The sequence below is a fragment of the Silurus aristotelis genome (assembly GCF_946808225.1).
Source record: "Silurus aristotelis genome assembly, chromosome: 15".
Classification (NCBI taxonomy): Eukaryota; Metazoa; Chordata; class Actinopteri; order Siluriformes; family Siluridae; genus Silurus; species Silurus aristotelis.
Window position 1 is genome coordinate 5,791,413 of NC_139588.1, and position 26,345 is coordinate 5,817,757.

At 38.4% G+C, this 26,345-nt stretch overlaps 2 protein-coding genes across 13 annotated transcripts in view; one reads left to right on the forward strand and one right to left on the reverse strand.

The window, feature by feature from the left end:
• Positions 1–632: 632 nt before the first annotated feature.
• slc25a24 (solute carrier family 25 member 24) lies at positions 633–21,517 on the forward strand. The gene is made up of 10 exons (XM_083563078.1): positions 633–1,114; positions 4,862–4,988; positions 9,746–9,833; positions 11,837–11,948; positions 15,283–15,441; positions 15,558–15,710; positions 17,245–17,352; positions 17,456–17,623; positions 19,528–19,678; positions 20,898–21,517. The coding sequence occupies exons 1-10, from the start codon at positions 926–928 to the stop codon at positions 21,077–21,079; spliced, it is 1,437 nt and encodes a 478-aa protein (XP_083419204.1). The 5' UTR covers positions 633–925; the 3' UTR covers positions 21,080–21,517.
• A 1,722-nt stretch (positions 21,518–23,239) lies between these two features.
• Positions 23,240–26,345, reverse strand: part of pde4dip (phosphodiesterase 4D interacting protein) — an 80,267-nt gene continuing 77,161 nt past the window's right edge. For all 12 annotated transcript variants that reach the window (XM_083562902.1, XM_083562913.1, XM_083562912.1 and 9 more), the window contains one exon: positions 23,240–25,952. In XM_083562902.1, the coding sequence (XP_083419028.1) occupies positions 25,771–25,952 (182 nt within the window). In that variant the 3' untranslated portion in view covers positions 23,240–25,770. The remainder of the gene's footprint in view (positions 25,953–26,345) is intronic.

Consider the following 26,345-nt stretch of genomic DNA (forward strand, 5'->3'; position numbering starts at 1 on the left):
GAGATGAAAACGATACCCCTGGCTGTTTGTATGTCCTGAAGCTTCATCCCAGACCTCTTCGCTCTCTAGTTCTGTGGGTTCAAGGTGGAACCTTTGATGATCGAAGTGGAAGTTTGGATGAAACTAGACGAGAAGAACTAGCTGTATTAGAACAACTGCTGTATGACCTATAAAGAGAAGTCGTCGCTGCATTACAGAAACCCCTGAGGGTACAAACAGTAGTGCGTTGCCAACACAACCGTCCTGCCATGGAGATGATGAGTCAGAACATGAGTATTTCACTCACTGGAGAGGAAGTGGACTGGGTAAAAGTATACAGAGTGACAGGGAATAATATCATTTGGGGCAGAACCCAAAAGTTGATTAAGTACTGCTTTCTAAGAGGGTTACCTTTTTCATTATGCAAACCATGACTGGGAGACATTCTCATTGCAGTATGGGTTATATCAGTGCAGTGTGTTATTGGGTTATATGAGGAATAAAATCTGTTTACTCTTTACACAAAAAAATAAAGGAGAATACTTGCAAATCCTGGGGAAAATAGTGAAGAGTGAGAGTTACTGGGGTCTGGTGTTGTAACCTGACACTCGGGGAAGTAGTAAAGCGCTGGGGCTGAAGTGTGTGTTTATGCAGTAGGGTGTGTCTTTTGCTACACACGCGCACGCACACACGCAGAGCCACACTACGAGTTATTAACCCTTCCCTTTTTTTGCAAAATTTCCACCTTTTCTTTGCTGTTTTCTGTTTTTAAATAACCGACTCAGCCGAGACTTTCTCCCCCAGGCTCGGACGGGACTTGATGCCGCTTCCGGCCCGCTGCTCTGCTCAGACCTCCGCGGTTCCGGTCCGGTTTCGTTTTTTTGACTCGTTCACGCTGAGTTTAGGTTATTAACAGCAATTTTATTTATTTATCACACTGACAGTAATGATCATGTTTCACGCCGTGAAGAAGCTGTTTTTTACGGAGGCTCAGTGCCTGAGCGACGAGGTAATTAAGAGCTTCGAGACCCTTTTTGAGAAGTTGGACGTGAATAAGGATGGGAAGGTGGACATCGGGGAGCTCAGGCAGGGCCTGGCCGCCATGGGCTTCAGTCTGGGGGCGGACGCGGCTCAGGTAATACAAACAAACAAACAAACAAACAAACAAATATGTACCGCAAATAATAAACTTTACTATAGTTTACTTCTAGGACAGTTAATGTGCAGTGTGCAGGGCGTAGTTATTTATCAGTCTATTTACCTTTTACTGCCCATGATAGTCCACATTCAAAACGTCCATTACAGGAGAACTGCAGTTATCTATCTATCTATCTATCTGTCTGTCTGTCTGTCTTGCTTGCCTGTCTGTCTCTCTCTATCTTGTCTGTCTGTCTGTCTGCAATTCATATTTCAACATACGAATAGAAAAGAGACATTGATATATTTTGATTATATTCTGAAAACAGTAGCTGCTACATGCCTCACATTAATAACTACATAGTGTGCAGGAAGGAAGGTATGTGGCTCAGGGGATTAGTCAGACACGTGAGGTGTGTCAGGAATGAAGGACACACCTGATGTGTTTCAGCAAACTTTTTCTTAATGTTTAGAGATCGACACACTCAGCTGGAAAAGAAGAAAGAGATCTCAAATACTACACTAGCGCACATGGGTGAATTTATATTTGGCCCACAATGACAAAGAAATGTTTTAACATGTTTATGTATTTAATTCTTTTTTCCAAAATGAATGTAATTTAAATTTTTCAGTAGCAACATTTTTATCTTCTAAGCTTAATTTGTTAAATAACATTTCTAATAATTGATATTTTTTTCTGACTTTTTCACTCCACCAACCATATACTGTCGGATTATACAACCAAATATTTGTTAACTTGGTAATGGAACCCTTTGGGTGTCTACAGTGCATAACACATCATAATTTTGTGGTATTATTCATATACATTTAAAATGATTGCATTTCAATGACCAAGTGTTTTGACATCGTTGGCATTCAATTTTAGTCTTAAAGACAGAAAAATAATCATGCAAGTATACAAATAAATAAGTGTCTCCGATACAATCACTAATCACAGTCTGCTTTTCATCTTTTTGATCACTTTATATTTATTATATTACTTTATAATAGATTATATTGTACTGTAGGTTTTATTGAACTAGAAAACCTTGAAATAATTAAAAACTGCAGAATAAGGTCATATTTTCTATTTATTTATTAATTTGTTCTAAATAAAATGTAATCATAAAAAAAAGCAACTTTGAATAAAATATCATACATTTTGGTACAATGCAACATTCACTTTGACCCCATTCAAATCTGCTCTAAGTTGTAAAGATGAAACTCTAGACACTGATCACAAACACGTACGGGGATTGAGGCGGAACAGAAAGCCACGAGGAGACATTACGCTTTAGAGTAGTTTTATTTATTTTTTCAGAAACGCAGGTCAGCGTAACGATGAATAGTGTGTAATAAAGCTAAAATTGGTGTAAAATATATATAATATATATAATAAAATTGATTGGTAACCTGTAAAAAGCGTGAGGTCCGAGGTTCTGAAATTAGCGCTGTATTTGTTCAGATCTCGGTCACAAGTGAAGGAAAATTGCTTATTCACATGTTAAATGTTTACGTTTATATACCGATCAATGTTATACTGTTATATTAAAAGTAATATATTGACCTTAAAATAGTTCATTGAAACGATAGAGCACTGAGAGAGCAGTACGTCATGGTGTATCGTGTTATATTGTGATCACAGTTGCAGTCGTCCGCCGTTTTTATATATTTATAAATGGACACCACCCCAAAACATCCAGCCGTATAATGTAGATCTTCGTACGCAAAGCTACGCGTTCTTTGTCTCGTGTATAAATGTATGAAACACACTGTACGGTGTTTTAGGTATACTTTTACTGCGTTTAATAATTAATAATTTATAAATTACCTTATTTTAACATAAATCTCAATAAAAACAATTCACTATAAGTTTAGATTTTTTGCGATGAATCATGACCATTAGCAAAACAAAATGGTTATGCGCCAAATAAAAATCGCGATAAACGGGACCGTGTCTCTGCTTAGTGTAAACCACCCACACTATCCTCCTTGTATAGTTATCTAGTTTTTAAGCTGCATTAAAAATTACATTTATGAAGTTTCTCATATCTGAAATCGAAGATGCTACTTTGGTCAAACAGGTTGTATTAGGGATTCATCAGCATAAAAAAGTTTTATTAAGAAAGTGCATCGTTTTTAAACATATTTGCATCGGTAAAAAGCGATTTATTTTCATATAATTATTAGCAGATGCGCCATACGTTTATTATTCAGAAAGTGACCAATCATTTGTGAGGAAAATTCGACATGTAGATGGATTTCTCGCGGCTAAACTGTTTCTCGAGTTTGTTCTCTTTCAGCACCGCTGCTGCTTTGGAAATATGACGTATTACAACGCTACGGAGACCGAGGCGTGTCCTGAGAGTTACATAGAATACAGATTACCATGGCAGAGGTAGAGCTGTAACTTCTTGGATACACAACAGGAAAAGAACGTCTGGTTTAAATTCGTCGTTTTTTTTTTTTTTTGTGCTACAAAGACAATGTGTTAGAAGTCAGAAGGCATTTAAGAAAATGTATGATTTGCTGTCTGTCTGAAGCAAAGAAATAAAATCTGTACCATAATGATTTCATCGAATTGAAAACGGATCGCAATGCATCGTAACAGGGGTGAATCCACCTCAGTTATGGAGATGCACATTCCATAGTTTGTAAGCTATTTTGTACAGTATACATTGATCAGCCCCAGAACGTTAAAAGCACTTGAGGGGAAGTGAATATTATTGAGTATTATGGTGGTGTGTGAAGCCTAAATCCTACCGCACTACTGTTGCACAAATTGCTGAAAAAAGAGCAATTATTTGAACATTCGAACTGGACCATGGTGATAAGGAAGAATGTGTGTGTGTGTGTGTGTGTGTGTGTGTGTGTGTGTGTGTGTGTGTGTGTGTGTGTGTGTGTGTGTGTGTGTGTGTGTGTGTGTGAGATTTGGGTGGAAAGGTAGCACCAGGATGCACTATGGGAAGAAGGCGAGCCAGTGAAAGCAATGGATGCTCTGGACAATGCTACTGGGGACCTTGGGTCCTAGTATTCATGTTAGTTTGACATGGATCATCTACCTAAACATAGTTACCAGGTTACAACCCTGTATGATCATGGTGTTCCAGAATGGCAGTGAGCTTTCAGTTCATACTGGAGTTAATTCCAAAAGAGGAATAATTAATTCTACTCAAAGAGTAGATGCAATCATCCTGAAACATCCAGACCCCCAAAGATGTCGAATGGTCTGATGAGACCAAAAAAATAAATAAATTTGGGCATCATTTAAACAGAAGTTTAGTGCATAAAGAAGTGACACCCAAAGAACACCATACTTACTATGAAGCATGGTGGTGGTTGCATCATGCTGGTACTTTTCAGCTGGGACTGGAGTCTTTTCAAAATTTATGGAATCATTGGTATATCTTTCAAAAACTATAAAAGTTCATGTTTATGAAGCACGTACCAATCTTATGATCACGTGCCGACAGTCTTTTGTCCATTGCTAAATCATTGATGAACGTTGACGTTAAAGGGTTGCATTTGAACATTAAAGCTCATTACATCATCACAGCTGCTGCAAGAAATACAAAAATAAAACCACTGCACACAGTTAGCACACAATCTGGTTCTTGTTTTTTTTTGTTCCACCACACCATCAAACCATGTTTTCCATCTGTAAAATCTAAATTTGAAACAATTAAATAAAGGCTAGGAGGTTAAACAAGATTATTATTATTTTTTCTCTTCTCCTTTGTACCAGAAAATCGTTTCCTCCGGCGACTCGGATAAAGACGATCAGCTTGACTTTTTGGAGTTTTCCAAATACCTGCAGGAACACGAGAAAAAGCTCAATCTGACGTTCAAGAGTCTCGACAAAAACAACGATGGTAAGATATCAAGGCAGATTTCTCTCCTTTTTATTTCTTCATTCTTTTCATTCACTACTTCTTCATCTCTTCATAGCCAGTTCCTCTTGTGTGTGAAGAACCCTACACATTTTCTTTTCTTTTTTTATCACAATTATTCTGTTTTATTATCAGTGTAAACAGTGTAAAATGATCACCAATTGAGTGTGAGATCATTTTGGTAGAATTTTCACATGATTTATGATTTATTTATTTGAATCTAAAAGAACAAAACAAAGTAAATCATGGCAGATCTTCGTCCACTTTCTAACGTTTTATGGAAAGGAAAGGTATTGCGTTAGCATGTATATGGTTATTCAATGTTTCAAGCTAATGTTAAAAAGTAATTATCATACACTTATCATCAATATACTGATTCCAATGATGGTACTTTTCAGCTGGGGCTCTAGTCAAAATGGATGGAATCACGAGTAGATCTCTCAAAAATAAAAAAATAAAGACTAGTCAACAACGTTGAAGCGATGCACACTAAGATGCCATTAATGTTACGTCCATTGCAGTTAAAGTGTCCTCCTTCTGAAATGGAGAAATTCTTCATTCTGATAGCGGGAAGTTGTTCAGTCGTTCAGACTGATTGCATCTCTTACAGGAAAGACAATAGACTGCATGCATGAGGACTGATGGGTAATAAAAAATGCATCATTAATGGCCTGCGGGTTTGCTAATGAAGTCGTATACTGAACATTTACAACAGGTGCTTGCAAGAGTGACTGAGGTTCCATGGTCCCGATCATGTAACTCACTCCTAAACATTGTATTATGTTCAACTTCAACTGCTTCTCTTTCTCGACCCTTCCCGAGGCATCCCACAGTAGCTCCAGTTGTGTCCTACCTCATGAAGATTACTGTCCTTCAAAGAGTAGATGCAATCATCCTGAACCATCTAGAGACCCTTTGAATCCCACTTCATGTAGAGTTTGGACATTGGACTTCTTTGAGTGTTTACAGGCTTTGGCATGGAGGAGTTGGTGTTGGATCTATAATGATCTCAGATGTTAAGCTATTTTATGAGTTGCTCAGTAGCTTTTGGTTCCATAACATCAGCTGATTGTATTAGACTGTAGCTCCTAATCTCACACTCCGGTATTCATGGTAGTTCTCACTCTCTGGTGTTTTTTTTAATTGTTTTTAAGATTTATAATTACACTCTTGATATCACCCAAATGAGAATGGGTTCCCCTTTTGAGTCTGGTTCCTCTCAAGATTTTTTCCTCACAACATCTAAGTGAGGTTTTTTCTTTACCACAGTCACCCCAGGCTGCTCATCAGGGATAAATACACATTGTTCACTTTAATTCTTCAGTTCTGTGAAGCTGCTTTGAGACGATGTCCATTGTGAAAAGCACAATAGAAATAAACTTAAACTTGCAGTAGGTCTGATCTTGGACTGAATTTGCTGAAATGCAGACTTCTGGAAACACTGCATTTTTAAAAGTCATTTTCATTATAGAATGATGATTTTCTGATTGTTTGGAGATAGCCTTATAACCCTTCCCAGATCGCTTTGGCATTGGCATAATGTAGATACACACTTGAGTGAAACGGATCTCCAAAAGTTCAGATTTTTCATTGGGGTGTCGAATTTATTTGTTTCCATGATTCATCATAATGAAGCGAATGATTAAAAAAATGCACCGGTATGTTAAATCCAAGATCAGAACATATTTTAGCTTTTATAAACGAATCTGTGAAAGTCATCAAGATTTTGAATCTATGATGATCGAATCGTGAAACCATTTTTGTACATTGCATTAATGGATTTTTGTATTTTGTACATTGCATTTATGTTTGTTGGCTCAATTTTTGAGACAAAATTGTATAATTTGTCCCTGGGTGGTGTGTTAATGGTTTGACGCATAGCATCTCGGTTTATACCAGACACATAATTTAGTGTCTGCGTTCACAAGCAGTGGTAATACGACTGATCTTATTAATAATATTATTATCCACACACTCACTGTAAATCTTATGTACCGTATTTTCCGGACTATAAGCCGCTACTTTTTTCTCACTCTATGAATCCTTTTCTTGGTAGGCTACTGTTTAGATACAAGCCGTGTAACAGACACTGTCTTTTATTAAAGCCTGTGTACAGTTCATTAGTTTCAATGTAGGCTTATAGACAGGTGCGGCTTATTTATGTTCAAAATAAAAATCTTTGTCAAATTCAGTGGGTGCGGCTTGTATTTGGGTGCGCTTAATAGTCCGGAAATTATGGTACATCCAGAGCATTTAAACATGACACTCTGCAGACGATCTGTCGAAGCCCAAACATCCCACTTTAACCGAGTCAAATGTAAAAGGCTTAGCGATTTCATGCAGTGTTTCAAATTCAACACACTGAAAAGTTCTGTCTTCCTTTTACTTTTTATATTCAAAAGTGTAGAAAATCTAGAAAGCAGATCTTTTTTGTTGGATATAAGCCTTATGAAAGGCTTTTTAGTAGTTTGTTTTAGCATTTGTTTGTTGTTGTTGAACTTCACCAGCATATCATTTCAGGAAATACAGATTCAAATATCAAATAGTCGTTTTCAGAGTTTTTAAGTGTAACATCTAGCAAAGTTTCATTAATGGGATGATGATTGGGTGCCACAGAATTTCCCGCAGCCGTGGCGACTGTAGCAGTAAAAACTCCCTTAGATGTTATGAGGAAGAAACCTTGAGAGAAACCAGACTCAAAAGGAGAACCCATTCTCATTTGGGTGAAATCAAGAGTGTGAATATAGTCTTTATAACAATACAGAACACTGGAGAGTGAGAACTAACATGAGCACTGGAATGTAAGATTATGAGTAATGTCCTTTCTACAGTCCTATACAGTCAGTTGAGATTATGGAACCAGGAGCTACTCAGCAACTCATTAAATTAAATAGCTCAACATTTGCGATCATCACAGATCCAACACCAGCTTCTTCATGCCAGAGTTTTGGATAGGGAATAGAATATATGGGTACATGCCCCTTACTAGCGTATCTACATCTGTGTAAAATACACATATAGACTCTCACTTCTTCATTGATTGTCCAGCATCTGTGCTCTCAATCAGCTTTCTTTTAGAATGGCTGTATACATGTTTTTGATGTCCATGGAAAAGAAAAGGAAAGGATTGCTTTGCAGACCAAACAATTTCACTGAAAAGTCGCCTAGACTCTATGATGTATTATCTGTGGGACAAACACCAGCTGAACCCATCAGATATCCAGGATGATTTTTCCTCTGTATTCTGGAGAGAAGATTGTCATTGGAGGTCGAACTTTGACATTTTCACGCAATCATCATCAGACGATTGTGTTTCAGATTATGCCAATTAATAGACAGGTGCATGTGCGAGCAGCTCAGCGATGTCGTGAAGCTTGTGTAATATAATGTATATAAATTAGTATTTGTTAATACATATATAATTTTATATTTATTAATATATATATAATTTTTTTATTTTATTTTGGGTGGGGGGCAGCAAACATATCCGCCAGAAAAAAACACCATCATATATCGGCCATCGCCCAGCCATTAGGGTTGCACAAGCCTTAGTGCCGGTCCCAAGCCCGGATAAATGGGGAGGGTTGCATTAGGAATGGCATCCAGCGTAAAACATGTGCCAAATCAGACATGCAGATGGTCCGCTGTGGCGACCCCTGATGGGAGAAGCCGAAAGAAAGTTTATATATCGGCCATCGATTGCCCTGATTTCTAACTATCGGCATCGTGCAGTAAAAAATCGTCCGACCTCTGTCACTTTGTCACTTTCAAACCGCCTATACACCCTGTTATTGGATTGTTGTAAACGTCATGTTTTGAATACACCATCTAGCATTTTGCATATCATCTGGTTGCACTGCAGCCTAAAAACACTCTGGGGGACTTTTATGTAAAACATTTCGTCTCTCTGTAAACTTCGTGTACTATGTTAAGCTTTTTCTGCCTATTTAAATCCAGTTACAGGGCCCAAAACACATACGGTCCCCTCCAGCATCTCAACAAACAAACAAACAAACAACATTCAGAATCCAAGTGGGAAAATGGGTTTTGTAGGAGTCTTTCCTACTTCCACATTGTTTGGAAACATTTTGGTCCACTTTTCTGGACAGTTCCTTTGTTGGAACTAGATGTTCAAGGGGATTTGTTTATACCCAGCGCAGTCAAGTCAAGAGTCAAGTCAAGTCGGCTTTATTGTCATTTCAACCATATACAGTGCAGTACACAGTGAAACGAAACAACGTTTCCCCAGGAACAAGGTGCTACAGCAAACAACATACATTTACAAAAGAAACACAGGAGTACACATAAACTAACAACGCAGAGTTCTTAGCAACATTCAGTGCAAAAAAACATGAGCCAGGAAAAACAGTAACATAGTAGCGCTGACCAGTGCAGTTGGTTGTGCAAGACAGTTTTAATTAAAGATTCCTGCACAATTTTTTTGGAGGCCTTATAACCCTTTCCAGATTACTTAACAGCAACAGTTGCTTCTTTAAGATTCCTCGTTGGCATGATGTACTGTAGATACACCCCTGAGAAACATTTTTCCCACCTCATTTCTGAATGTTGCCGTTTTTTGTAACTTGAGATTTTATGTTTGTAGAAGTTGCTGAAGGATATACAATAGTTATTAAGGCCCTGAAACCTAATACCTTGACTTGAAGGAGAGTATACTTTGTTGTCCATAATTTTTTTGTTTTGTTTAAATATGTTCTATGTTGTGTTTGTTTTCTCCACAGGACGCATTGATTACACAGAGATTCAACAGGCACTTAAAGAGCTGGGGATGAACTTATCAAAGGAAAATGCTGAAAAGATTCTTCAAAGGTAGGAAAAAATGTAAAAAATACCAAAATGGGCATGAACATTTATCTAAGAGAAACAGTGTTATATGTGTTAGCTTCATATGATCAAAGATTTATAGCAAAAACAACTAACAAAAAACAGGCTAGCAAACATTTTATGCAAAATAGAATAAAGGTCTTTTGTTTGTTTCTTTGCTTTGAGGGCTTTTGCTGGTACTGTAACAGTCAGCCTCTTCAGTGCTAAAGTGTATTTAGGTGACTAAAGGGTTCGAGTAAGTGTTAAAGCATACGCTTTACACTTTAATCAGTCTGCTGGATAATAAATGATTAGACTTCAGACATTGTACATTAGTAAGACTCAAGATTGAATAGAGTTGTCCCTTTCAACTTATAGGAATGTAGAAATCCTTCACCGTGATGCTGGGAAGGTGGTAGCTCAGTGGTTGAAGCATTGGATTGGATGGTCATGAGTTCAAATCCCAGCACCACCAAGCTACCACTGCTGGGTTCTTGAAGCAGAGCCTCTCAACTGTTTGCTTTGAATAAGGGCGTCTGATTTTTGGTCCCAGTTATCCCAGTCCCCGTTCTTCTGGGACGGCTTTCCACTAGATCGCTTGGACCTTTTAGTTGCAAACAATTATTTATCAAAGGAGTCTACACCAGACATCACTCACCAGAGGAGAGTAGTGATCTGCTTGACACCCCAAAACCCAACACTGCACATAGTGATTTAGCCTTGCATGCAGCTGCTTGCTCATGGAAGCCAATTTCATGAAGCTCCTGACACACAATTCTTGGACCTCTGCAGTAAATGAAGCAGAACTACATACTTTAAGACAGGTCTATCATTTTATGAGCTTTTGTTACTCTTGGACACCTTCGTTTCACAGTTATTACACCTATAGGCGACTGGGGCAGATCTATCAGGGCTATTTTTACAAACTAATTTGTGGCACCGAGCTTCTCAGTACAACCTTTTTTTCACTGGCGGTGTTTGTTTTTTGGATTATCGGTGTCTGTATGGTTTATTATATTGCTGCTATTAGTAAAGGGTGTAGCTGAGAGACTTGAAGGGAGACTTTTGACCATGCATTGTAAATTATTTAACAGTATTTACTGTAGGTGGGTACTTAATTGCTCTTTGAGTAATTAATGTTGTTCAGTAGGGGTGTAATGGGACACAATATTTATCGTTCGGTACCTACCTAAGTTTTTAAGTCACGGTTCAGCTTAATTTTGGCACAGTCAAAGAGGAAGAAATGCAAAACGTAAAATTGCCAAAATTTTTAATTCAATACCTGCTTGGTTAATATGAGAAAAAAACATAATGATAATAATATATAATATTACAGCGGATCATCTGTCTCCATACCCCTGTCCTCTACATCCGCCTCTTTCAAACCAACTACCTGCATGTCTTCCCTCACCACATCCATAAATCTCCTCCTTGGTCTTCCTCTTTTCCTCCTTCCTTGGTGGCTCCATCCTCAGCGTTCTCCTACCGATATACCCCATGTCCCTTCTCTACACATGTCTAAACCATCTCAATCTCGCCTCCCTCACCTTGTCTCCAAAACGTCCTACATGTGCTGTTCCTTTTAATAAACTAGTTTCTAATCCTGTCCATCGTCGTCACTCCCAACGAAAACCTCAACATCTTCAGCTCTGCTCCCTCCAGCTCCACCTCCTGTCTTTTACTTAATGCCACTGTCTCTAATCCATACAACATATCAGGTCTCACCACAGTCCTATAAACTTTCCCTTTCACTCTTGCCACTCTTCTCCACCCAATATAACATTTAGTATATAGTTAATATATAACATTTAGAGTCTTTAAGATCTGTTCCACTAATTTCAGCATACTTTAACAAATGTCTGCCTTTAAGCACACATGATACCTATTTATTCATTCAATTAGTTTTTTCATAAATGACTCCATTCCTTCGGTCCTTCATTCATTTGCTGCCTCGGAATGCCTTGATGTTCAGGCGCAACCCTCACACAACTCTGATCTTTCTCATTCAGCATTGATGCGGATGGCACCATGACGATTGAGTGGAACGAATGGAGACAGCATTTTCTCTTTAACCCAGCCACCGACCTGCAGGAGATCATACGCTACTGGAAACACTCCACCGTAAGCACCTCGCACATTTTCCAAGCGATTCCAAAACAGATCGATTCATGTATTATATGATCATTTAAAATTAATTTGGACCCAAGCAATAGTTTGTATAGTGAAAGGAGATGTTATGTATGAGGAATACATTTTATTTATATATATATATATATATATATATATATATATATATACACAGTGAGGAAAATAAGTATTTGAACACCCTGCTATTTTGCAAGTTCTCCCACTTAGAAATCATGGAGGGGTCTGAAATTGTCATCGTAGGTGCATGTCCACTGTGAGAGACATAATCTCAATCATAATCATAATCATAAAAAAAAAAAAACAGAAATCACAATATATGATTTTTTAACTATTTATTTGTATGATACAGCTGCAAATAAGTATTTGAACACCTGAGAAAGTCAATGTTAATATTTGGTACAGTAGCCTTTGTTTGCAATTACAGAGGTCAAACGTTTCCTGTAGTTTTTCACCAGGTTTGCACACACTGCAGGAGGGATTTTGGCCCACTCCTCCATACAGATCTTCTCTAGATCAGTCAGGTTTCTGGCCTGTCGCTGAGAAACACGGAGTTTGAGCTCCCTCCAAAGATTCTCTATTGGGTTTAGGTCTGGAGACTGGCTAGGACACGCCAGAACCTTGATATGCTTCTTACAGAGCCACTCCTTGGTTATCCTGGCTGTGTGCTTCGGGTCATTGTCATGTTGGAAGACCCAGCCTCGACCCATCTTCAATGCTCTAACAGAGGGAAGGAGGTTGTTCCCCAAAATCTCGCAATACATGGCCCTGGTCATCCTCTCCTTAATACAGTGCAGTCGCCCTGTCCCATGTGCAGAAAAACACCCCCAAAGCAGGATGCTACCACCCCCATGCTTCACAGTAGGGATGGTGTTCTTGGGATGGTACTCATCATTCTTCTTCCTCCAAACACGTTTAGTGGAATTATGACCCAAAAGTTTTTTTGGTCTCATCTGACCACATGACTTTCTCCCATGACTCCTCTGGATCATCCAAATGGTCATTGGCAAACTTAAGACGTGCCTGGACATGTGCTGGTTTAAGCAGGGGAACCTTCCGTGCCATGCATGATTTCAAACCATGACGTCTTAGTGTATTACCAACAGTAACCTTGGAAACGGTGGTCCCAGCTCTTTTCAGGTCATTGACCAGGATCATTGAGACCCCACGAGGTGAGATCTTGCATGGAGCCCCAGTCCGAGGGAGATTGACAGTCATGTTTAGCTTCTTTCATTTTCTAATGATTGCTCCAACAGTGGACCTTTTTTCACCAAGCTGCTTGGCAATTTCCCCGTAGCCCTTTCCAGCCTTGTGGAGGTGTACAATTTTGTCTCTAGAGTCTTTGGACAGCTCTTTAGTCTTGGCCATGTTAGTAGTTGGATTCTTACTGATTGTATGGGGTGGACAGGTGTCTTTATGCAGCTAACGACCTCAAACAGGTGCATCTAATTTAGGATAATAAATGTAGTGGAGGTGGACATTTTAAAGGCAGACTAACAGGTCTTTGAGGGTCAGAATTCTAGCTGATAGACAGGTGTTCAAATACTTATTTGCAGCTGTATCATACAAATAAATAGTTTAAAAATCATATTGTGATTTCTGGATTTTTTTTTTTTAGATTATGTCTCTCACAGTGGACATGCACCTACGTGAGACCCCTTCATGATTTCTAAATGGGAGAACTTGCAAAATAGCAGGGTGTTCAAATACTTATTTTCCTCACTGTATGTATGTATGTATGTATGTGTGTGTGTGTGTATATATATATATATTTTCCTGAGCATCTTCATTTGCCAGTAACTCTGTTGAAGTTAATAGGAAAATGAACTGAGGGAAAGACAGAGTGCAAATCATTGAAATGGTTTCATATAGAATTTTTGCAAATTACCTACATTTAAGCCCAAATCTGCCTACTATGTATTAAATTCTTAAAGTATTACACCAGAATTCCACCATTACATAAGACAATAGATAAGCACAGGCAGGTAAGATTGGGAAGGTTGCAGCGAGATGAAAGATCAGCGTTTATGAGAGGTGTGGTTGTTCTTGTCATTAATAAGTCATGCAGAGTTTCAACTTATTGGAATGTAGAAATCTTTTATAGAGATGATATGGAGGTGGTAACTCAGTGGTTGAGGCATTGGACCTTGAAAGGTCCAATGGAATAAAATCCCAGCACCACCAGGCTACCAGCGCTGGATTCTTGAGAGAAGGGCTAGCTTTATTCATTTACATTCAAGTCAATGAATAAATCAACACAAGTTTATTAAGTTGCAATCTTAGGATAGCCTGAGTTTTGTTGAGAGGAATTATAGCATAATATAATTTTTTGATAAATAAGGAAAATTGTTTAGAGCTAGTTCAGGAATATTGTAGGTAGGTCTTTGAAAACTTGTCTGTTGTGCCAAAATTTTCTGATTGATAATTTGCTAGATTTCCAAACAACAAGTTTTAGCCAATCGCTGATTTTTTGTTTTAAGTTTTCAAATACACTATAAAACCAAAAGACTTTATACATCTGACCATCAGACTCTGTAATTGTCAAATATCTCAGTCCCCACACTTCTGGGAAGACGTTCCACTAGATTTTAGCGTGTGGCTGTGGGGATTTGTGATCATTCAGGTACAAGAGCATCTTGGAAATGTTTTGAAATAACACCCAGCTAATCTGGAACAAGATTCTCATATTTATTTCCCCTGAATGCTGATGTGTGACGTTTGCATGACCTGCATCTCTACGAGTTTAGATTAAAATTAAGATTAGCAAATCTCATAAATCCATGAAATAAAAACAATAAAATAGATGTTCAAACTGAGAATATGTACCATATTAAGGAATAAATAAGGTTATTTTGAACTTGATGGCTGCAACAGGACTCAAAAAAGTTGGGACAGCACCATGTTTACCACTGTAGCATCAGATGTTTTGTCCGTATACAGTTTTGGGAGTTTTGAGAGAGGAATGTTGTCCTATATGTGTCTTTTTACAGGATTCTAGCTGCTCAACAGTGCTGGGTGTCCTTTGTTGTGTTTTTCATTTCATGATGCACATATTGTCTATTGCAAAACAGGAGTGCTCATTTATCTCATGTAAATTTACCCTGTTTATTTTGAATTATGTTCTCAGGTGTATTTAAAAAACATCCGGCATGATAATAAGTAAATTTGGTATAACGGCATCATTTCCTTTGTTAAGTGACATCCAGATAATCGGGTCCATCCAGAAAAAGTGACATTGTGTACAAATGACCTTTTGGCCTTGCAACAATGTGTATTAGTGTGTTAATGGCTTGTACACATTGCACCCTAGGTTCTGGATATAGGTGACAGTCTGACCATCCCAGACGAGTTCACAGAAGAAGAGAAGACATCTGGTCTGTGGTGGAAGCAGCTGGCCGCCGGTGCAATGGCCGGGGCAGTGTCGCGTACAGGAACAGCTCCCTTGGACCGAATCAAAGTGTTTATGCAGGTACAGTTTATCATAACAGCTTTCTATTTTTTTTTTTTTTTTTTTTATAATTTTTGTATTTATGTATACAAATTTTGGGAAAGAATTGATTTCACTGTTAATGTTTAATGTTACAGGTTCATGGCTCAAAAACCAACAAAATCAGTATATTGGGTGGGTTCAAGCAGATGATTAAAGAGGGCGGCGTAACATCATTGTGGAGGGGCAACGGTGTCAACGTGATAAAGATCGCCCCTGAAACTGCCATCAAGTTCATGGCGTATGAGCAGGTAAGAGATGGACATTTATTTTATTTTAAGTTGCCGTATAAACACATTGGAGACGGGTAATGTCAAGTGAATTTGTCTGAGGGTTTGGATTCAGTACTTCCAAAGAGTATTGACCCTTCTAGTGTCTTTTTCTTTTCTTTTTTTTGTTATATTATGCAAGTTTAAACATCGCAGAATAGAATTTTTTTAATATGATTTTTTACTTTACAGAAAGAATTAACTTTAGCAATAAGATATGTAGATGTCTAGGTTTCCTTTTAAAATAATCAAATTCACTTAAGTCGATACTCGTTCTTTAAACTCTTTACATATTAGTTGAGCGAGTTTTTTGGCGACTCAACAAATGTTTGGTTTATTGTCTCATTGGGACATACTACATTTTCACCCTAGACACAGATTTCTAGCTGACTGGAACTGATTCTTGCGAACAATTTGATTTGACTGCAACAAGATTTCATTTCTGCTGCTGAAAAGCTACTCCAGAGCATGCTGTTATTGTGTAGTCAGAATTCTGTCTAAAGCATTAGACACTAACTTGAGCCATTGCATTTCACTGTATGGCTGTAATGATTCCTTTTGTAAATCGGGTAATTTGATAACAAAAATTCATTTAGTTTTTTTAACTGCAAACACAGAATTAGAAATTAGAAATAGACAGGGAACACGCTGCAGAATGAAAAATGGAGGAACAGAGAGAAAACGGCTAGGGGCGTTGAGAAGATTTAAATGGAAGGCCGTTATCTCCACGTTAAATAAAAAAAAGCTATAAAAAATTTAAATTTTTCTAAAAAAGGAAACAATTGACTTGTTCATTTTAAGAGTTCCCTCTTATTTTTACTCTCTTATTTAGTATTGCGTTTTTAAACAAAAAGAACTTCTTATCCGATTACTCGATTAATCGTTGGAATAATCGGTAGAATACTCGATTACTAACATAATCGATAGCTGCAGCTCACTCGATACAGTTCACTCGATGCAGCTCACTCGATACAGTTCACTCGATGCAGCTCACTCGATACAGTTCACTCGATACAGTTCACTCGATGCAGCTCACTCGATACAGTTTACTCGATGCAGCTCACTCGATGCAGCTCACTCGATACAGTTCACTCGATACAGTTCACTCGATACAGTTCACTCGATGCAGCTCACTCGATACAGTTCACTCGATACAGTTCACTCGATGCAGCTCACTCGATACAGTTCACTCGATACAGTTCACTCGATGCAGCTCACTCGATACAGTTCACTCGATGCAGCTCACTCGATGCAGCTCACTCGATACAGTTCACTCGATGCAGCTCACTCGATACAGTTCACTCGATGCAGCTCACTCGATGCAGCTCACTCGATACAGCTCACTCGATGCAGCTCACTCGATGCAGCTCACTCGATACAGTTCACTCGATGCAGCTCACTCGATACAGTTCACTCGATACAGCTCACTCGATACAGGATGATTAAGAATAACTTTAGATCTTCGCACAACGGTTCGATAGCATAACACTGACCTCACCAATCATCTCTTCACCAGTATAAGAAGCTGCTGTCCTCAGAAGATGGAACGGTTCGGACCCACGAGAGGTTCATGGCAGGTTCTCTGGCTGGAGCCACAGCACAGACAGCCATCTATCCTATGGAGGTAAGAACATAAAGCAGAATTAAACCTATGCTACTAAATTATAACTATTTAAAGGATAAGGTGATTTATCTTTTTATAATATATATTTCATTGTTTTCTTTAGGTGATGAAGACGAGACTGACGCTGAGGAAAACCGGACAATATTCCGGCATGTTCGACTGTGCCAGGAAGATTCTAAAGAAAGAAGGATTGAAGGCTTTTTATAAAGGCTACGTCCCCAATATCCTGGGCATCATCCCCTACGCAGGAATAGACCTGGCTGTCTACGAGGTGCGGTTTCTACTCGACACTGAGCCGTAGAACACCTTAGATGTTTGTATTCCGGTCTGGTAGTACAGCCTGTAGCTGTGCATATCTCTTAACAGATCTTGACATCAGAATGGATTTTTGGGATGGAAACAGCTGACAGATTAATTTCGGTTGATAAATGACTCGCGGATTATCTCAGCAGTGTGAGACCAGGTGTTCGCTGTCTGGCCATTATTCAGGATGCAACCATATGTTTCCTACTTAACCTGAGCGAGAACATGGTTTGGATTTTTTGCTGGTAGCATCATACCTGGTAGCACCATTTTTTTTTAAATTGTTATCACTACTTCGTTTTTTCTCACGATCTCAACGTAAAAACCAGTTTTCTCACGACGCGATTGTATCTCGTGCTTTACGAACGTTTCCCGTGTATATCATTCAGGCGTCTAATATCCTTTTCAAAGTTCCTAATTTCCTGCAGCATATATAAACTTTTTTTGCATCGAGAGAGGGGGTCGTTCCAGAGGAGAAGCGAAAACCATCTATTATATCGAGAAAAATATTAGAATGCGTGGCCTCGAACGACTTCTGTAAAAGGACAGATTTCTGTGATAAAAAAATAAAGAAAGAAAAAAACACAATCTTCTGAATGTGATTTATATACTGTCAAAATTTATATGAGGAGCAAATAGGACCATTAAAGCAAAGAAAAAGCCAGAACTTAAAATACATTTTTAAAAGCATCATTTGCTTGTAATACAAAACTCAAATTTTTTTATTGTCTTGATTCGACAATTTTTTTCACTCCAGATTTATAAATAAATGCTCCAGATCTATAAAACTTGTCTTCCTACAGGTTTTTAAAAGGATTTAGATCAGGTCTCTTGACTGGATCAGTCCTAAATATTTTCAAAAGCTTTTATTTTTTTTATTTGTTTGTTTGTTTTATTGGTTTGTACTATGGGTCATTATCCTGCAAGAAGATCATGTTTTTTTCTTTTTCCGTCTTTAGCCATTTTGACCATAGAATCAGTCCAGGCTGAAAAGAAGCTGCCCCATAGCGTGATGCCGCCACCACCATGCTTCATCTGTTTGTGTGTGGAAAAAACCTGTACTAGAATGATGCCCAGAATGTTCTAGCGGACCTCAGAACACTTTTTTTTTTTTTTTTTTTTTTAAGTTTAAGGTGATTTAGACTTGAGAAAGGGCTTCCGTCTAGCCACCTAGTCGAGATGTGAGAAGAATGAGAGTTGTCACCTGCAGTGAGCGAGTGATGCATGCTATATATTTCCTTAGCTCCTGTGATGTTGCTGTAGGTCTTTTAGCAGCTTCCCTGATACCTTTTCTTCTTGTCCTTTCGGATATTTTGGAGGGTCGTCCTGGTTTTAGAAATGTCGTACCATCAAATGGTGTCCCGTTTTCTCCACTTGTCCATGACAGCTAGTAGAGGGTTTAATGTTGAAAGCACCCGTCTCGTGATCGATAGGTTTCAACATTAATACTTACTTCAAAACATGAGTTTAAATGTGATTGGTTCGCTAAACGATACGATTTTTAATGCCTATTTCATATAAAAAAAAAATGACTGCATGATCTATGTATTAATAATAATAAAAAAAAGGGGTGTGAAATCCTTGTATATTTATTATAATTGATTATATTTAGTATACCAAGGACATTTAACAAACTGTATATCTCAAAATCTGTGGTAGTTCTTTTTTCTTTCCTTTTTTTTTGTCCAAAGCAATTTTTATTGTACAAATAAAAGAAAACAATATGACTTATGATGATATATTAAAAATACATTGCTGTATTTGTGTTGTGTAGGTATAAACGTGATGCGTACACAACTACAAGCAAAAACAACCGCCAGATTAGCGCTCGCTCACCTTCTCACACTTTGTTCTCTCTTTCTTTCCACACAGACCCTAAAGAATACCTGGTTGTCCCGCTATGCTAAAGACTCCGTGAACCCTGGGATCCTGGTCCTGCTGGGTTGTGGTACCATCTCCAGCACATGTGGTCAGCTGGCCAGTTACCCTCTCGCCCTCATCCGGACACGCATGCAGGCTCAGGGTAAATGTTCCTAATGTACAGTATATACGGTAGCTCCGAATAATTACCCCAGGCTGCATAATAATGTAGTTACATGAAATCATTAAATCATTAAATCATCATCATAAAATGATTTGCTGCAAGTGTTAACTGTAATGATCTGGAACAGGACCAAACTACACCCCGAACACCGCCCCCACATTTGAAATTGCTTTTTGAAATATAGAAATATAAAACCTATATTTTAAATATAGGTTTTACTCATTATATTTCTATTTGAAAATAACGGATGGCTTTCAACAAAAAATTTCCTTTTAGGTATTAATAGAGTTCGAGGTATACCGTCTCACGTGTAAAAATGTTCCGGCTCACGTGGCATCAGTGATTCGCCTCTAGAGACCGTTCTCATAATGACAGCGGACCTGAAGCCAGAAAAACTATTAGTGTGGATTTTTGCCATAGTTCCCGAGATCAAATATCTAAACAAAAGTTACGAGAGCGGCCTCTAGAGGTGATGTTTGTTTTTACACGTGAGATGGCACGCTGCACGGAGAGCGCTATTTACATTCATTATTCATACTTTATTAATTATATAATTCTATTTATTAATGAACATATTCATATATTTAATTTAGCACATTTTCAAAAAAAATTTTAAAATAAATTTTCGTACTATTTCACATGGAGTTTATGTATGTTTGTTTGTTACTTTAATCCAGTATCCATTTTAGTTGATCTAATCTGCAAGTACGATCCAACCGAGCCATCGGTAAAATCCACAATCGGTCGAGGTCTAGTTATTAACATAGCCTAAATATTTGTTGGATTCACCCACCAACAATATGCATAAGTAAATGATTTGATGTTAACAGCAATGAATATGCAAAAATGTCATTATGATCGTAATAATGCTCTTTTAATAGGCGATATACTGTAGCTCTTGAAAAGTAATGCTAATTACATTTGTCTGTATGGTGCATAACAAAATAAACTAATGTAGCATTAGGAGGCAAAATATCTAAGTTTAAAATCATAACGAAATCTTCACAATAATACTGGCAGTCACTCCAGGCCCGTGTCATTTTCAGAAAAATTATGTGGCTCTCACAGGAAAAAAGGTTTAGAAAAGCATTGGAATAAAATCTATAGGTGTTTATTATTATTTTTTATTTAGATGAATCCTGAAATGTGGTGATAGTTGGAGAAAGTGAAAGTTCTCTCCGATTTGTTTTGCCCGCAGCGTCCATGGAAGGCTCGGAGCAGGTGTCCATGGGCAAACTGACGAAGAAGATCCTGGAGAAGGACGGCTTCTTCGGCTTGTACCGCGGCATTTTACCCAACTTCTTAAAAGTGATCCCGGCCGTCAGCATCAGCTACGTGGTGTACGAGTACATGAAGACCGGTTTAGGCATCTCCAAGTGAGGTGTATAAGTGTAGGTGTGTATGTGTGAAGAGTAGGTGACAGGGGGTCGGGAGGGGGTTGTATGTGTAAGAGTAAGAGCCGAAGAGATGTAAGAAGCGTAGAACCAAAAGTGTCATCCCAAATGCACCCTAAGCCGGATTTAGTCCAACGTAGGCCTCGAATGTGACCATGTTTATTTCCTGAATACCAACACAACAGGTTTTGTGCAATTCATAACGATAAGATCTGATCCAGAGGATCTGCTGGGGCTGAGCAATATGAGCACATATATCTTGTGAAAATGGATTTTATACTTAAACATAGTCTACTTTCTGGGCTCGAACCGACCAATGCGAATGATTTATTGCATTTGAGGCAAAAATGCAGCTTTTACATTTAAAAAGAATTTACTTTATGTGAAACAAATGATGTTAAAAAAAAATATATTCATCCATATACAGTGAGGAAAATAAGTATTTGAACACCCTGCTATTTTGCAAGTTCTCCCACTTAGAAATCATGAAGGGGTCTGAAATTGTCATCGTAGGTGCATGTCCACTGTGAGAGACATAATCTAAAAAAAAAATCCATAAATCACAATATATGATTTTTTAACTATTTATTTGTATGATACAGCTGCAAATAAGTATTTGAACACCTGAGAAAGTCAATGTTAATATTTGGTACAGGAGCCTTTGTTTGCAATTACAGAGGTCAAACGTTTCCTGTAGTTTTTCACCAGGTTTGCACACACTGCAGGAGGAATTTTGGCCCACTCCTCCACACAGATCTTCTCTAGATCAGTCAGGTTTCTGGACTGTCGCTGAGAAACACTGAGTTTGAGCTCCCTCCAAAGATTCTCTATTGGGTTTAGGTCTGGAGACTGGCTAGGCCATGCCAGAACCTTGATATGCTTCTTACAGAGCCACTCCTTGGGTATCCTGGCTGTGTGCTTCGGGTCATTGTCATGTTGGAAGACCCAGCCTCGACCCATCTACAATGCTCTAACTGAGGGAAGGAGGTTTGGTCCCCAAAATCTCGCATTAATTCTCTCCTTAATACAGTGCAGTCGCCCTGTCCCATGTGCAGAAAACACCCCCAAAAAGCATGATGCTACCACCCCCATGCTTCACAGAAGGAATGGTGTTCTTGGGATGGTGCTCATCACTCTTCTTCCTCCAAACACGTTTAATGGAATTATGACCCAAAAGTTATATTTTGGTCTCATCTGACCACATGACTTTCTCCCATGACTCCTCTGGATCATCCAAATGGTCATTGGCAAACTTAAGACGTGCCTGGACATGTGCTGGTTTAAGCAGGGGAACCTTCCGTGCCATGCATGATTTCAAACCATGACGTCTTAGTGTATTACCAACAGTAACCTTGGAAACGGTGGTCCCAGCTCTTTTCAGGTCATTGACCAGCTCCTCCCGTGTAGTTCTGGGCTGATTTCTCACCTTCCTTAGGATCATTGAGACCCCACGAGGTGAGATCTTGCATGGAGCCCCAGTCCGAGGGAGATTGACAGTCATGTTTAGCTTCTTCCATTTTCTAATGATTGCTCCAACAGTGGACCTTTTTTCACCAAGCTGCTTGGCAATTTCCCCGTAGCCCTTTCCAGCCTTGTGGAGGTGTACAATTTTGTCTCTAGTGTCTTTGGACAGCTCTTTGGTCTTGGCCATGTTAGTAGTTGGATTCTTACTGATTGTATGGGGTGGACAGGTGTCTTTATGCAGCTAACGACCTCAAACAGGTGCATCTAATTTAGGATAATAAATGTAGTGGAGGTGGACATTTTAAAGGCAGACTAACAGGTCTTTGAGGGTCAGAATTCTAGCTGATAGACAGGTGTTCAAATACTTATTTGCAGCTGTATCATACAAATAAAAAGTTTAAAAATCATATATTGTGATTTCTGGATTTTTTTTTTAGATTATGTCTCTCACAGTGGACATGCACCTACGATGACAATTTCAGACCCCTCCATGATTTCTAAGTGGGAGAACTTGCAAAATAGCGGCGTGTTCAAATACTTATTTTCCTCACTGTAAATATAAATCATCCACATTAACTCCTGTTTAAAGCCTAGTACTCCAGCGAGGCAGTTTTTTTTTTTTATCTTTTTCACTCCATCCATTTGTCTCAGGTTTACTTTTTTATTTTTTATTTTATTATTATTATTATTTTTTTTTAAGTTTAATAACGAGATTTCAGTTCCAGGAGCGAAAGTTTACTCAAGCAAAACCTCGTCCGTCTCCGCTCGCCCAAACGTCCAGTGTTTATTGTTTGTTCTACCTTTAGATTCGTTTGTCCTTGTTGGTAAAAAAATAAATAAATGCACTTATCGATCATTTTGCAGATTATTAAAAAAATAAATAAAATTGTGCCTTATGAACACTGATCCCAATACATATGCAGACTGTTCATTCATTATCAGTGAATCCTGTTTACATCGCAGCGAGTTTTTCAACATATTTCAATAAACACGGTGATTTTGCATTTTCGTCTCTCGTGTTCGTCTGTTTCTCTCTGAAAAAAAAAAAAAAAAAAAAAAAGCCCAGGATCGTTTATTTTGAAGGTAAAGCAGCATTTGCTCTCTGGCGCCATCTATTGGGGAAAATATTTTTCCCACCACTTGGAATAGGTGTTGATTTCACGCAATACAGAAGAAAAAGAAAGGTTTCTATATTTTTTTTTAAGAAAATTCTTTCTTCACATAATGGCAAGGATGTTAGGAAGGTCAGACATGATACAGAGCCCCTGGAGCACAGAGGATTAAGGGCCTTGCTCAGGGGCCCCAAAACCCGTCGATCAGCAACCCAGAGCCTGAGCTACTGGAGAGTTTAAGTGTTGTACGTTTTACTTGATTTACTTTTACCAGTATAAAAGGAAAGATGTAGCTCAGTGGATAAGATGTTGGGCTTCTGATTGGAAAGTCATGGGTTCAAATCTGTATAACTGAGAAAATTAAATATATATATTTTTTTTATTGGAAACAACTTCTACCACATATACACGTTTTATTTCTATAAAGAACACATGATGCATAGACAATAAATCAGCAGTTGTCAGAACACACACACACACACACACACATTTCATCTTTCCCTCGTTCATTCAATAAATTTCTAACAGAGCACAATTGATCTCTGGGCCGTGTCTCTCTACTGCGCATTACTTACTCTTGGTTATATTTTATTACATAGCTGATTGATTCTGTCTGGGCTTTTTGTTTGGTATTATATAAAATAAAATCTATAAAAGATTTAAAAGGAAATCGAGTGTGTGAGTGGACGGGTTCTTGCATACAAAATGCAGTAGAAAACATGCAAATGCTGAACAAAGAGTTCAAATGCTGCCCTCCTGTAACAAATGCACACTGCAGTACGTATTCAAGCCGAAGTCGATTGCATGTGTAATGAGATATTGAACAGCAGAAACCTGTCCTTGCGTATCCAACAGTATAGCGACTCATGATTGACAGCTTCTCTCACCGATTGTCCCGCCTCCGGGGAAATAGTTTACACAGGGTTTTTTAGTTTTGCCATCTAGTACATAGAATTTACAGGTGTTGGGTACAAAAAAAATAAAAACAAATAATAAAAAAAGGTCCATCAATAGGCATATCTAAATAATACAACGTAGAGAAAAAGGATACAGTTTTTAGACCGAAAATGACAAGAATATTTAAGGGTATTGTTGTTGCTTGTTTTTTTTTTAAATACTGACCATTTAATAGATCAAATTTTAAACTTCTAATTTTGCACAATCCACTAAATCTGTGACTCTATGAAGTAACAGCGGATCGTTATTGAGCTTCGTTCCCTGTTCAGAGGTACAGTGTTGAAAGAGTGAGCAGCAGCGTCAGTGTTCTCACTCTGTACGTATATAACAGCGATTGCATTGCACTCTCGGTCTTCTTTATAGTTAAAGTAAAACACGTTATCAGTATATTCTTTTAAAACACATGCAAACACACACACCATCATATATATTATTGCTGTTTCTTTTTAAAACTTTTTGCAGGTAGATTTACTGAGTGTTTATAGGCCATGACTGACTCCAATCTAATCTCAGGCTTTAATCCAGGGTGATCCTTTAGCCCCGCCCCCAACAGAGCACAAGATCTGTAGGAAGGATGGATGGACAGATGAAAATAAAGAGAAGATGGATGGACAGATAGATAGAGAGAGAGAGAGAGAGAGAGAGAGAGAGAGAGAGAGAGAGAGAGAGAGAGAGAGAGAGAGAGAGAGAGAGAGAGAGAGAGAGAGAGAGAGGATGAATAGGTGCATAGATTGAGAGGATCTGGATAGATGGATGGATGGATGGAGAGAGAAGATGGATGGATGGATGGATAGATAGATATTAGAGAGAAGATGGAAGGGAAGTAAGTTCTGAATTGAGTACTTGTCTAAAAAAGAAAGGAGTCAGTAACAGTAGAAGCTACAGGATACTGAACAGAAAATCTCAAAATCTCATATATATATATATAAAATGTACCAATTTGCAACAAAGTCTGAACCAGCAACCTTTTCATAACACTTGTTTCTTGCTACTTTAAGAAAAGACACCCGTACACCAACCGACCTGAGATCTAAACTACAGCGAAAGCTACAGGACCTGCTGTAGATCCCTGAGCACAAACAACCAGTGATATACTGTATATTTAAAGCTTTAAATGCGGAGGCCTGGTGAACCGTGAGCTCGTTCAGCACGGGGTGGCTGCAGCAGCTTGGAGCATTGATCCTGCACTGCTAGGGCACATCTGTAGAGGGCGCTGAAGGCCAAAGCGCCGGGTTACCCATGAGAACTTTGTGCGCGGGGCCTGATCCGGGGCGGTCACGATACTCGGTCCAGGAGAGGAACCGAATCCAGCGTTCGAGACTTGACCTAAGAGTAGAAGATCTGTGTTAGAACAGTACAGTGTTCAGATAAAGAACTGTGTTCACACTACACTATATGGACAAAAGTTTGTGGACATCTGACCAAATTCCACATTTAGTCCCAATTACTGTTTTAATAAACTCCGCTCCTCTGGGAAGATGTTCCACTAGATTTTGGAGTGAACAGGGTTCCTACACATTTTGGAAAAGGATGAATAATCATGGAATTCGATTTGAGTGATTAGTTCGTAATTTTGATTCATTGTTTCAGCTGTTAACTATGGTCTCAAAAATCTGCACATTTGAGTCTGAAAATATATGTTAAGTTGAAATGAATAATGAGTAGGAACCCTGAGTGTACTTGTGAGAATTTTGATCATTCATGTACTGATGTAGGTGA